Below are 13,431 nucleotides of genomic sequence, written 5' to 3' on the forward strand. Positions count from 1 at the left end.
ATCAGTTTGGAGTTCAGGAGATTGTCTTGACCAGTACCACACCCCTAAATGCATTGAAGCAACTGCCATGTGATTGGTTGATTAGATAATTGCATTAATGAGAAATTGAACAGGTGTTCCTAATAATCCTTTAGGTGAGTGTAGTCTAACTTTATTTGAGGAAATCTGTTTATAATACGCTATTAGGTTTGAAGTTGCTGGTCCTGCACTGCCTATTGATTCAGTTCATTTGAATAAAAATACATCACATGTATCCGATCTATTTTTAGATTTGACTGTTCATAGACTCGGTTAGGCTGCTGCTTCGCTAGCATCGTCGAGAGTTAAGACAGTCCGTCACTGCGGGTCTCAGGTGCATTTTCTGGAATCAAGTGGAAACAGCCCAAACTGTCTGCAGGGTGCTAGAGCACACAGGGCCTGAGATACACACACAAAAATGAATTTATAACCAAAAAATTAAATAAAAAAAACACCTATTTTGGGGGGTTTATACAGCTAACACTAACATGTTTATCACTTTTAGCAGTGTTTTATGCAAGTTCAAAGGGTTTCCTGTAAAATGACACCAACATTTTGTATTTACACCACTGTATTTGGGTATGGGAAGCTTTTCAATATGGGTCGGCCAAATCCAGGCGGAAATGGTCCCAGAGTAATTTAGTGTAAAGAAGTTACTTTGTGTAAAATAAATGCATATCTCCAGAAAGTAGAGACTCTATAAGCTTTCAAATGGCACCACATCTGAGGTCAGAGCTCCTCCACAGACATTTAAAATTTAAAGTACATACTTGATGACGTCATTCCGGACCCTGATCAGGGTCCTTGAGTTTAGGAGAGATACATTTTACTCAAGTAAATGCATCTTAACTTAAGAATGTTTAGAGAACATCACATTATTGAAGCGATAGACTATATATAGACTGTGAAAGGGAAGTAGAGTATTTGCATTCTGGTTAAGGATTATCCCTATTGGAGGAGACTTTCCGCAACAAACACTGAACAGCATTAAAACTCGGATTGGTTGTAAAACAGGATGAAGTGTGGCATCCGTAACAGCTCAGGGTCAAAAGCTGAACAGATTACATCACCGCCGTCACACACACATCATTTCTGGCACAGGTTTTGCTGATGTTGTCATAGCAGGGATTCTGAATTGTTCAAGTTCTGGCTGTTGTGTTTGCAACATCGCCATGCCAAGACAGACGGGCTAACAACGTTCAGCATTTTCCTCACTAACTCAATTTGCGTCTCCGATAAGTGAAACATGACCTGATTATGTCCTGAGTGGGCGGAGACTCATTCTGTGTTTCAGACCAACATGACACCAAAAGAGGGACTATGGATAACTCAATGGCCAAAAAACTATTTGATAGCTCAAGGTTAACTTACATAACACAATTAACAAAACCCTGATAATCACATCCACAAGCATTCACTATTCAATTCTTAATAAGCTAAGGCTATGGGTGTAAATATCCACTGACAACCATTCGATTTATTTACAGTTCTTTACTAAATGTAATGCAGAAAACACAACATTTGGGTACAAATGCTATTTTGATTCTTAACCAAATGTGTGAAAGCACAGTTTAGGTAAATAATGTGATGCATCATGGAATCAGACATTTGATTACGACTCAGTTCAAGAATCGTGAGGTATTTACATGCATCAACAACAACTCATTTCTAAATAACGTGATGCATCAGTAAATCAGAAATGTGGTCACAACTGTACTAAATGGACATGCAATTTTGGACCACTCCCTAAAAAGCATCACTTAAGAAAAAAAAATCAATGCAGGAAATAGCTTGGTTTACTAAGGGGTGAGAAAAATGCACTGACTCGGTCAGAATTGAAAACTGTCAAATTCCAAAAATGTTGCAGATGCTCGAGCTCCAAAAAATAACTCATGCAGGGCTCGACATTAAGCCTGTTAACATGCTTGTCCTTCGCTGTCATTCACTTGTCCGAGTAAAAAATGTGCTTGTCTGGAGATTTTTATTTTATTACTTTTTGTGTGTGTGTGTGTGTGTGTGTGTAATTGATTCTGAAGCAATATTCTCACCAGTGTTCAATCAGCTTTGACATATTTTAAATCTGCATGTTTGTGATATTTTAACCTTTTGTAAAGGGCATTTTTTCCATAATCTTATTAAATAAAGGCTATGCTTCAGCTTTAATTTTATACTCTTAAATTTGATCAATCAATTAAACTAGATAAAGACACTATAGGCCTGTTACCAATCAAATTAAATAATAAAAAATTATGAGATTATTACAAATATTTTTGAATATACAAATAAGAAACGTTGGAAAGAATGTTTAAACATGAAACTAAACCGCCAGTAGGTGGCAGCAGGTGGCCGTCTTAATGAGCGAGTCATTGAGTCGATTCGTTCAAACGGCTGATTCATTCAAGAATGAGGCAGGCCCTGTCCCAAATGGCCCCCTAAACCCTCACGGTCTTCCTCTGAGTCCGCACTTTCACGACGTAATGCCGTTTTGACTGCCGGGAAGAAGTCTGCTGCGTTTACGAACAGGTCATTGAATCTTTGATTCAACCGATTCATTCAAACGCTGAATCATTCAGTAACGCTCTGTTGCTGTGAGATGCGTTATGGTTCTGCTGTGATCTTTGTTTGGAACTATTTTCGCTGCTGAAATAGAACAAAAACACTCCATATTGCATCTAAAATGTAAGTGACTTGATGTTAATTAATTGTTTATGGAACGGACATATGAAATCAGAGTCACTTTCAGTCGTGATGGTATTCAGGAAAGTGTGGTGTTGCTTAATTGTATCTTATGTTATAAATATAAAAACGCCACATTTAGAATTTTTACCGCAGTATATTAACTGAGTTTCTCTGTTTGAGCCGATTCAGCGGTTTGGATCGCCAAAGTCACGTATTTCAGCTAGGGATGTTAACCGATGAGCGTTTGACCGATGGTTGACCGTATCAACGTTAACCGATCAAAGTTGTCGGTAAAAAAAAAAAAAGTGATCTCTAAATTAGGCTATTATAGACAGTGGACTAAACGCTACTACAGTTAGGGTTAGGTTACAAAATCCCTCACACTCAATTTTTCATAACTCGCCTGTTTGTACTTAATAAACCAATAAAAACATTTGCCGCGAGGTCACAGCGTTTGGGTTTGCGCGCTCACAAGGTTTGCAAAAAGTAAACAGGCTAAAACACTCGAGGTTAGAGCCAGGGCAGACGACAGTATGAAGCGTCCAAAGAAAAGTAGTGTGTGGGACCATTTCACCAAAAAGAAAGAGACAGATGTAAGTTGCAACTTGTGTGATACAGTGCTTAAATTCAGTAGTAGCACATCATCTATGATGTATCACCTGAAAACGCGACACCCGCAAGCCTCTTCGGGTGAGAAAGGTAGCCTAAGCCAACCTACCGTGCTATCTATGCTAGCTGGTAGCACTACCTGGAACTAAAGCGGCGTCTCTTCGGAGCTGTCATTTTCTTAAATGAGCCGCGGCAATGTTTCAAATGAGATTCTAACGCTAGACAAATGCCTTTATTTTCAACGCGATCACCTTGTACCCAAACCATTTTGAAACTAAGGAGCCATTTGTCCTCCGAATACAAACAATCTCTTCGGCGCCGCGTTTGCGGGACTCATGTTTCGCACTGTAGGGGATTTTAAAAAAGTGACGTGAGTGGAAGGGAGGCGGCGGCGCCGGGACAGTGTGTGTGAAATTGCGAAAGAGTTGCGAAATTGCAGGTGTGGCTCGCGGCTATTTCAAATAGCGCAGCATATTTTAAACTAATCGGTTTCAACCGGCTAATGAGGCTCGGTGGTCGGTCAAGAAAATGTGTCGTTTTCGCCATCCCTAATTTCAGCAGTTTGGCGGCTTGACACGCGATCTGAATCATGATTCGACGCGCTGTTTCATAACGCTTCATGATGCTGTGTTTTGAAATCGGTCTTACAATACAAGTCGTTATTTCGGTTTTTTTGCGCACAAAAACAAATTCTCGTCGCTTTATAAAGTTATTGTAGAACCACTGTAGTGAGATGGACTTTGTAACGATGTCTTTAATACCTTTTAAGGGTCTTGGGAGTGTAAAGTGCATTGTGTCAATGGAGGCCTTTCAGAGCCATCAGATTTACACTAAAATATCTTCATTTGTGTTCTGAAGATGAACGGAGGTCTTACGGGTGTCGAACGACATGAAGGTAAGTAATTAAATGACAGAATTTTAATTTTTGGGTGAACTAACCCTTCAATGTCAAGCCCTGTCATATATCCCATGTAAACATATAAATCAATTAAATATATTTATTGTAAATTAGATGCAATGATGTAATCAATTTGACACATATGGCCCCGGTTTCACAGACAGGGCTTAGAATAAATCAGGATTAGGCCTTAGTTCAATAAGGGCATTTAAGTAGCTTTTTGCCCTAATGTGAACTCAGCATGTTTCCTAAATATCTGCAAACATATGGTATTTATATGTTTTAGCACAGTCAAAAACGTACATACAGCACCTTTAACACACACTTGTTTTGAAATGGAGGAAGATGACCTTGAAAGGACTGTTGAGCCCATAATAAGTCAAACGGCGAGAGGACCGAGCAGTACTACGGTTACGGGTGGAAGAAGTCGTGAACCCGCTTGTTCGGGGTGAAGAGCGGGTCAGAAACACGACCTAGTGTAAGTGTGGATGGTGTAGGCCGATGCCCACCGTGTCAGAGTCCATCTGCGGTCAGGAGGCCGATCTGGACCATGTGTTACTCATCCGGGAGGTGGGAAAGCTTTCTCTACATGTCCGAGCGGAAACACTGGTTGCTCCAACAGCTTTAACAAAACATCCTTTTTTTTCTTTAAAATGGTTACATTAATCGTGTCTGTAATATTATTTATTAAAGTGGAAATCGGTTTGCTAAATAATGTAAAGTTGACTGACTGCTTCATTACCACGGTGAGCCTTGTCTGGGGAACCGGACAACACTTAACTCAAACCCAGTTGACCCGCAATACAACAGCTGTCTAGAGGAGAACTACAGCATTAACTATTCAGTGACAGACTGAACTCTAGAGGAAAGGATCCTGGAAACGGGTGATGACACATTTCCACAACCTAAACCTCTTGAGCAACCGTCTCTGAATGCCAAAGTCACTCCTGAGGAGTCATTATGATCTGACGTTAACGGCACGACAGCTCAACGCATTCCTTTGAGAGAATGAGCCCAAACAAGTGCTGCGTGAATAAGGCCTTGTGAAAGTGTGTGTGTGTGTGTGAGTAATCGTTCTGGAGTGAATGAAGGTTGAGTGAATGTTGAGTGAGTCCTCAGAGAATAAAGAAAAGCAGAAAGCAGAAAATCTGCTTGAATGACAAGGACATAATTATAAAATAAACGAGTATTTGACACTACCTGTGTAATAAAAATCATCCACTAGGACATTCTCAAAGCTGATAAAACGATCCTGACGGTCTCAGGTTTAGATGTTAGATGCACCCTCTAAGTGTGCAACACCTCATTGTTAAAGCACATCAACACTATCTGTAGTCTGCAGTCACCGCTGATGAATAAATGAAGAGAGAGAGAGAGAGAGAGAGAGAGAGAGAGAGAGAGAGAACTGCTGATGTCATCCCGACCGACTGCATGCACGCAGACGTCCTGCTGAAACCAGACCAACCCCCTCTGGACCAACTCTGCTAATTGGCCTCCTCAGGGGCTCGGTCGGACCTGAGACATGAGGACATGGTGAAACATGACAGGGGTGGGTGCTTGACAACGCTCAAGCTGGCCTGCACAACAAAAGAGGTCCAATTCACCGAGAGTCAATTTCGTATGTTCATGCATGACACTGAACCACTGCTATCTGCTTCAGAAGCCATGCACATCAACACAACGCTCCTCAAGAGACACACTGAATATACACACACTTAAAGAATGAGGTCTGTCCGGATCCGTAAAGTTTGCTAATCCACAAAACCAAGCTTAAGGTTTCCCTGAAGGTAAATCTACTTACTAAACAGTGATACCTACGGAGCCCCTAAAGGGACATGGGCGTGGAAAAAAAAATAGATGGGAGGAAAAACATTTTTCAATGCATTTGCACACAAAACCTTAGCGTTCCCCCTGAGAAACTTTGCGTTCACTCACAAAACCTTTATGTTTTCCCCAGAGAAACTTTACATTGGCTTGTAAAATCTTTACTTTCCCCAAGTGACTTTACGTTTGCTCGCAAAACCTTTACCTTCTCCACAGAGAAACTTTACGTTTGTTTGCAGAACCATTGTGATCCCCCAGAGGAACTTTACTTTCGCTCACAAAACCTTTAGGTTCCCCCGAGAAACTTTAAGTTTGTTTGCAAAACCTTTACGTTCCCCCGAGAAACTTTACGTTCACTCACAAAACCTTTAGGTTCCCCCAGAGAAACATTACGTACGCTTGCAAAACCTTTACGTTCCACCGAGAAACTTTACGTACACTTGCAAAACCTTTACATTCTACGAGAAAAATTACGTACGCTTGCAAAACCTTTACATTCCCCCGAGAAACTTTACGTACACTTGCAAAACCTTTACATTCTACGAGAAAAATTACGTACGCTTGCAAAACCTTTACATTCCCCCGAGAAACTTTACGTACGCTTGCAAAACCTTTACGTTCCCCCGAGAAACTTTACGTACGCTTGCAAAACCTTTACGTTCCCCTGAGAAACTTTACGTATGCTTGCAAAACCTTTACGTTCCCCCGAGAAACTTTACGTACGCTTGCAAAACCTTTACGTTCCCCTGAGAAACTTTACGTACGCTTGCAAAACCTTTACGTTCCCCTGAGAAACTTCACGTTCGCTCACAAAACCTTTACGTTCCCCCAAGAAACTTTGCGTTCACTCAAAAAACCTTTACGTTCCCTCAGAGAAACTTTACGTACTCTTGCAAAACCTTTACGTTCCCCCAAGAAACTTTGCGTTCACTCAAAAAACCTTTACGTTCCCCCGAGAAACTTTACGTACGCTTGCAAAACCTTTACGTTCCCCTGAGAAACTTTACGTACGCTTGCAAAACCTTTACGTTCCCCTGAGAAACTTTACGTATGCTTGCAAAACCTTTACGTTCCCCTGAGAAACTTTACGTACGCTTGCAAAATCTTTACGTTCCCCTGAGAAACTTTACGTACGCTTGCAAAACCTTTACGTTCCCCTGAGAAACTTTACGTATGCTTGCAAAACCTTTACGTTCCCCTGAGAAACTTCACGTTCGCTCACAAAACCTTTACGTTCCCCTGAGAAACTTCACGTTCGCTCACAAAACCTTTACGTTCCCCCAAGAAACTTTGCGTTCACTCAAAAAACCTTTACGTTCCCCCGAGAAACTTTACGTACTCTTGCAAAACCTTTACGTTCCCCTGAGAAACTTTACGTACGCTTGCAAAACCTTTACGTTCCCCTGAGAAACTTCACGTTCGCTCACAAAACCTTTACGTTCCCCCAAGAAACTTTGCGTTCACTCAAAAAACCTTTACGTTCCCCCGAGAAACTTTACGTACTCTTGCAAAACCTTTACGTTCCCCCGAGAAACTTTACGTACGCTTGCAAAACCTTTACGTTCCCCTGAGAAACTTTACGTATGCTTGCAAAACCTTTACGTTCCCTCAGAGAAACTTTACGTACTCTTGCAAAACCTTTACGTTCCCCCGAGAAACTTTGCATTCACTCACAAAACCTTTACGTTCCCTCAGAGAAACTTTACGTTCACTCAAAAAACCTTTACGTTCCCCCAGAGAAACTTTACGTACTCTTGCAAAACCTTTATGTTCCCCCGAGAAACTTTACGTACGCTCATAAAACATTTGCGTTCTCCCAAGAAACATTGGAAAAATGTATCTGAGGAACATTAAAGGTTTTTAAACGGTTCATGAGGGAAATGCAAAGGTTTTGCGAGTGAATGTAAAGTTTCTCTGGGGAACTTAAAGGTTTTGTAAGTGAATGCAAAACCTTTGCATTCCCACAAGAACCGTTGCATTTTCTCGCAAAACCTTTATGTTCCTCAGAGACATTTTGCTTACGCTCGCAAAACTTTTGCGTTATTTGCGGGCGATTTTCTTCATCCCGTCTCATATTCAATTACACAAACATAATTTTTTCCACTACTTGAAGTAAAATAAATGCAAAAAAACCCCGAAACCTCTTTTTTTTTTATCTAAATGCCAAAGCAACATCTTTTCATTTAGTTTAACTTGATGTACTAAAATAACTAAATTAAAACAATGATTTTCATTCATTGAAATAAAATGAATAAACTGTATTAAATAATAACAAATGACAAAAACACACAATTAAAACGTTAAAATTCAAATGAAATCAGAAAATCTAAACATAAAACAGAATACAAAATAGTAATAAAACAATAATAGCGTCTCAATGATGCTAAAAATAGCACCTTACAACCATAACAGAGCAAAACTGGACCCAAAACAAATTATTCACGTTATATACGTCAATCTAATCTTCTGAAGTTAAAAACAATATTTTAACCTTAAACGCATAGATATTAGATATAAACCAACCACATTTGGGACGATGCCTTGCATCTGAGCTAGTTCTGAGGACTAGTTTTGCTTGCTATTTTTAGTGATTGTCACAAACCATGAGCGAAACGTACATTTTCAACCGTTTAAACAGAACCGGCGTGACCAGACTTCAAAGCCACCAAATACTTTCACCTCAACTGGATCGGTAAGAAAGAACATTTACAAAAGACGTTTCTCCTAACAGGTTCCTCGAGATCTTCATACTTATCATACTCGACATCAACAAACTCTAAAGAAGCAAACCAACTACCCAAACTACCTGATGTACCATTCAAACACAATGAAACATGAATATATATTGAGTAATATGCTAAACAGCACCACAGGACTTCATGTAAGCCTATCAAAGCCACTTTTTCTCACGCACACTGGGGTTTAGACGAGATCCCACCCACCGAACGTTCAGCGCTGGAATGTTTCTGCAGCCTATTCTTAGTCCTAAATCTAAAATATCAGTTCAAGACGCTCAATGCGCTTCCTGCAGAGAAACCCAACGGCAGATCGAGCGACGGTGGACCTTACATAACAGAATCATGTTATGACACCTTTGGTGCAACTTGCATACAATAAGAAGCGTGTCTATAAAATGAGTAAATCACCCCAAAATTTTGATTTTGTCTTCATTTACTCAAAGTCCATATGAGTAGTGGACTCTCTTCTACAACTATGTGATTCTAGAGCACAAAACCAGTCAGAAGTCACAAGGGTATATGTGTGGCAAATAGCCAACAATACATTGTATGGGTCAAAATTCTTATTTTTTCTTCTTTTTATGCCAAAAATCATTAGGATACTAAAGGATAGGTTCACTTTTAAATAAACTTTTGCTGATCATTTACTCACCCCCATGTCATCCAAGATGTCCATGTCTTTCTTTCTGCAGTCGAAAAGAAATGAAGGTTTTGGCAGGGGTTTTCTCCATATAATGGACTTCAATGGGACCCAAACGGTTCAAGGTCCAAATGACAATTTCAGTGCAGCTTCAAAGGGCTTTAAACGACACCAGACGATAAATAAGGGTCTTATCTAGCGAAACGAGCAGTTTCTGCGAGAAACCGAGCAGTATTTATGCTATTATTTTACCTCTTTTCAGACGAGTGTGATCATCTCTTGAGCTCCGCCATAACTTCCGCTAAGTGAGGTCAAATACGATCGTGGTTATAGATATATCGATCGTAGATGCCTCATTCTACTGATCCGTGCAGGTGCTAATGAGGCATCTACGTATACATCTATGACCAGGCTCGTATTTGACCTCACTTAGCGGAAGTTATGGCGGAGCTCAGAGATGATCACGTCCGTTGGAAAAGAGGTAAAATAATAGCATAAATACTGCTCGGTTTCTCGCAGAAAATGATCGTTTCGCTAGATAAGACCCTTATTCATCATCTGGTGTCGTTTAAAGCCCTTTGAAGCTGCACTGAAATTGTCATTTGGACCTTGAACCGTTTGGAGCCCATTGAAGTCCATTATATGGAGGAAACCCCTGGAATGTTTTCATCCAAAACCTTCATTTCTTTTCGACTGCAGAAAGAAAGACATCTTGGATGACATGGGGGTGAGTAAATGATCAGCAAATGTTTATTTAAAAGTGAACTAATCCTTTAAGTAAAAATCATGTTCCATGAAGATATTTTGTACATTTCCTACCGTAAATATATCAAAAATGTATTATTAGTAGGAATATGCATTGCTAAGGACTTCATTTGGACAACTTTAAAGGCGATTTTATCAATATTTCGATTTTTTTTGCACCCTCAGATTCCAGATTTTCAAATAGTTGCATCATAAACCATACATCCATGGAAAACTATTTATTCAACTTTCGGGTGATGTGTAAGTCTCGATTGAAATAAAAAAAGTACCCTTATGATTGGTTTTGCGGTCCAGTTTAACGAACACACCGAAATGCAAGTCATTTTTCGCATATGTCAGTGCAAGTCCCCATTCACTTTCATTGTATGGAAAAGAGCAGCGTGAACATTACACCAAAGCTCTCCTGTCATGTTCCACATAAGAACGAGCGTCAAACGGTTTGCAAGAAACGTGTGCGAGTAAATAAAGTCATTTTTGAGTGCGCTATCCCTTTAAAACCAAGCTTTCCCACAGTCAGACACAAACAAATGTCACTACCATTCAAGCTCTCTTGAATTCAAAGCCCACTTTAGACTTATTCATTACAGTACACACACACACACACACACACACACACACACACACACACACACACACACACACACACTTCTGAATGTGTGGTGTTCATTTTGATATTATAGTCATTCTGCTCAACAAGGAAGTTTGTCTAACAAGCGTGAGAGAGAGTGGGTTTGTATTGGTAGGGGGTGAAAAAAAAAGACATAAAAAAGACTTGACCAGTAAATGCAATCCTCTTTTCTGAGTCTAGGCCTTAAGCTGGTCAGCTGACAGATGCATCTGGCTGGGAGTTCATGACCAGGAGGCTTGAAATCTCTCATGTTCAACCAGCCCTGTTCTTACCAACAACAAAAAAGCTCATTTTAAAAGACACGTGCTGAGCGTTTAACATTGAGAGCATGTGATGCGAGTTTAAAAGACTGATAAATCAGTGGAGGTTATATATTCCCTGGTGATCAAATCAATGCCAAACACGCTGAAAGCTTGCCATCATCACACCTAAAGCACAAGTTACCTCTCGAAAATGATCCGCACCGCGAAGATCCCCAAGGCCAGCGGCAGCGCGGAGAGCAAGTGGCCGGCTTTCGGGTACTCCACCCCGGGCGCGGGGTCGGCCAGATCCGCCCAGGTGACATTGTGCGGAAGCCAGAAGCGCTCGTTCCAGAACCAGGCTGAGAGCGCAGCCATGTTAGAGGAAAACACTAGAGATTCAGGGAGAGAAGAGGACGTATAGAAAGAAAGTATGCGGGTGACAAACGATTCACCGCCCCCTTTCTCCCTCTCTCTCTCTCTCTCTCTCTCTCTTCCTCTACTGTGTGTAGCTGCGCGTGGACGCGTTGAAGGTGTTTCCACTCGCGTGATGCGGCTCCATGAGGAAGTGCGCGCGCGGACAGATCTCGCGCGCAATGCGTTCTACGTAACGATGTTACGAGATTAAATGCTCTTTTCAATATAGTAAACATATTTTTTATTCTAGTTTTAAGTTGCTGTCGTTCACGTATTCTGGTTGCAGCTTTGAGTTTTGAGCTTTGAATTTTGGTTGAGTGTTTCTGTCCGGAATCTCTTCAAGATGTTGTCAAATATGTTTTTTTTTATCTATATATTTTGTATTTTATCACTAGGCAATCGAAAACGTAGTGATAAACCGCAGTATTTAACAAAAAAAAAATTAAATAATTTTGTAACCGTTTATTTGGGCGAACAAATCGCTAAAAATGAATCACATGTAGTCATGGCAACTTCACCGGTTGTTATATGGCGTCTCACTGTGGACAAACTACGAACAGCAAAAATATACATTTATTGTTTTTCATATTTCATTTTTTCATGTTCGGTTTTTTTATATTTTAATTTCAGTTAATGTTTAAGTCATTTTGTTGTGCTTTTTTTGTCTTTTCCAAATAATTTTTTAATATATCAAAATACATTTTATTTCAGTTTTAGTTATTTTAGTACATCAAGTTAAGGTAAATTCTTTTTTTGCCTTGGCAACTAGCTGAAATAAAATAATTATTATATATAAATATATATTTTTTATTATTAAATAAATAACATTTAAATTAAAGTAAAAAAAAATACGTTTATGGTTTGGCCTAGCTATGATAACTACGGGTAATCATGGATTTAAAATAAAGATCCAGTACATAAAATATAATTTGAATGTCTACAGTGGCTCTTCATTGACTTAATGTATTTTAATTTAATTTTCTTGAGGTTAATACCTGTCGCAGTATCCGCGGCGTCACGTGACCAGTGAGTTCCCTTGGACTAGAGCGCCAACTAGTGTTCAAAACAGAAAACCACCGCAGGAAATAAACATTCAACAGGTGTTCTCCTCACAGGACAGACTCGGGGATATGATCAATTGGGTTTAAAAAGGGTTTTTTCACAGGGTTATTATTGCTAACTAGAACATTGCAGTTATTTTAAATAAAATAAACGTTTACTGCAATAAAATAATAATAGGCTAATAAAGTTTAGTTGTCATTGAAGTACTAAAATGACTGAAAATAAAAAGGAATAAAATGATATAAACAGATTAAAAACGGCATAAAAATGACAAACACACAACATTTTAAATTTCAAACAGAAACTAACTCAAACATATTAATAACAATGTAGGCCTATAATTATAATTCTATAATACTAAAACAAAACTGGCACATGATTACCAAGCAGTCCTTACTCTGAAAACACAATTTACTTAAAGTATGATCATTTATAGCACTGAAACGGTTTATTTAACACATTTTCATTGTGTTAAACATGTCAAACACACACCATCAACTCAAGTGCTCAGGTTTGTCTTATGAATCGAGTGTTTCCATCTTTAATTCTCTCATTTGTCGCATAATTTTAAGCAACAAGCCTGAATGCTACAAGTAGATTATGTGTGATTTAAATTCAAATAAAATAGAAAATATATATTTTGTACTAAGGCAAATAAGCACCCCCTGGAGGACTGTATATTTACAGTCTATAAGGTTAAACAATCAAATAATTAAGTCACATCATTTAAATGATCACATTAGCCATGCTTTCAGTAACAGATTATTTAATATTCCATAACATTACGTAAAAAGGTAAATGCTTTATCAATAATCATTGCGACATGCAAAGCACTATATTGTACCCATAAAGAAAGACCGACCCGTTCAATGAAGACCAGAGTCAAATCTGAAGTTCAGTTTATTGAGGACAGT

General features: G+C 39.3%; 1 protein-coding gene across 2 annotated transcripts in view; it reads right to left on the minus strand.

Moving 5' to 3' along the window:
• The window catches only part of cers5 (ceramide synthase 5), a 50,809-nt gene extending 39,179 nt beyond the window's left edge, over positions 1-11,630 (minus strand). Inside the window, exon 1 of one of the 2 annotated variants that reach the window (XM_079807616.1) lies at positions 11,244-11,630. In XM_079807616.1, the coding sequence (XP_079663742.1) occupies positions 11,244-11,416 (173 nt within the window). In that variant the 5' untranslated portion in view covers positions 11,417-11,630. The remainder of the gene's footprint in view (positions 1-11,243) is intronic. The other variant, XM_079807617.1, reaches the window with a different exon arrangement.
• Between the last annotated feature and the right edge of the window lie 1,801 nt (positions 11,631-13,431).

Source organism: Gobio gobio (assembly GCF_949357685.1).
Source record: "Gobio gobio genome assembly, chromosome: 24".
Taxonomy (NCBI): Eukaryota; Metazoa; Chordata; class Actinopteri; order Cypriniformes; family Gobionidae; genus Gobio; species Gobio gobio.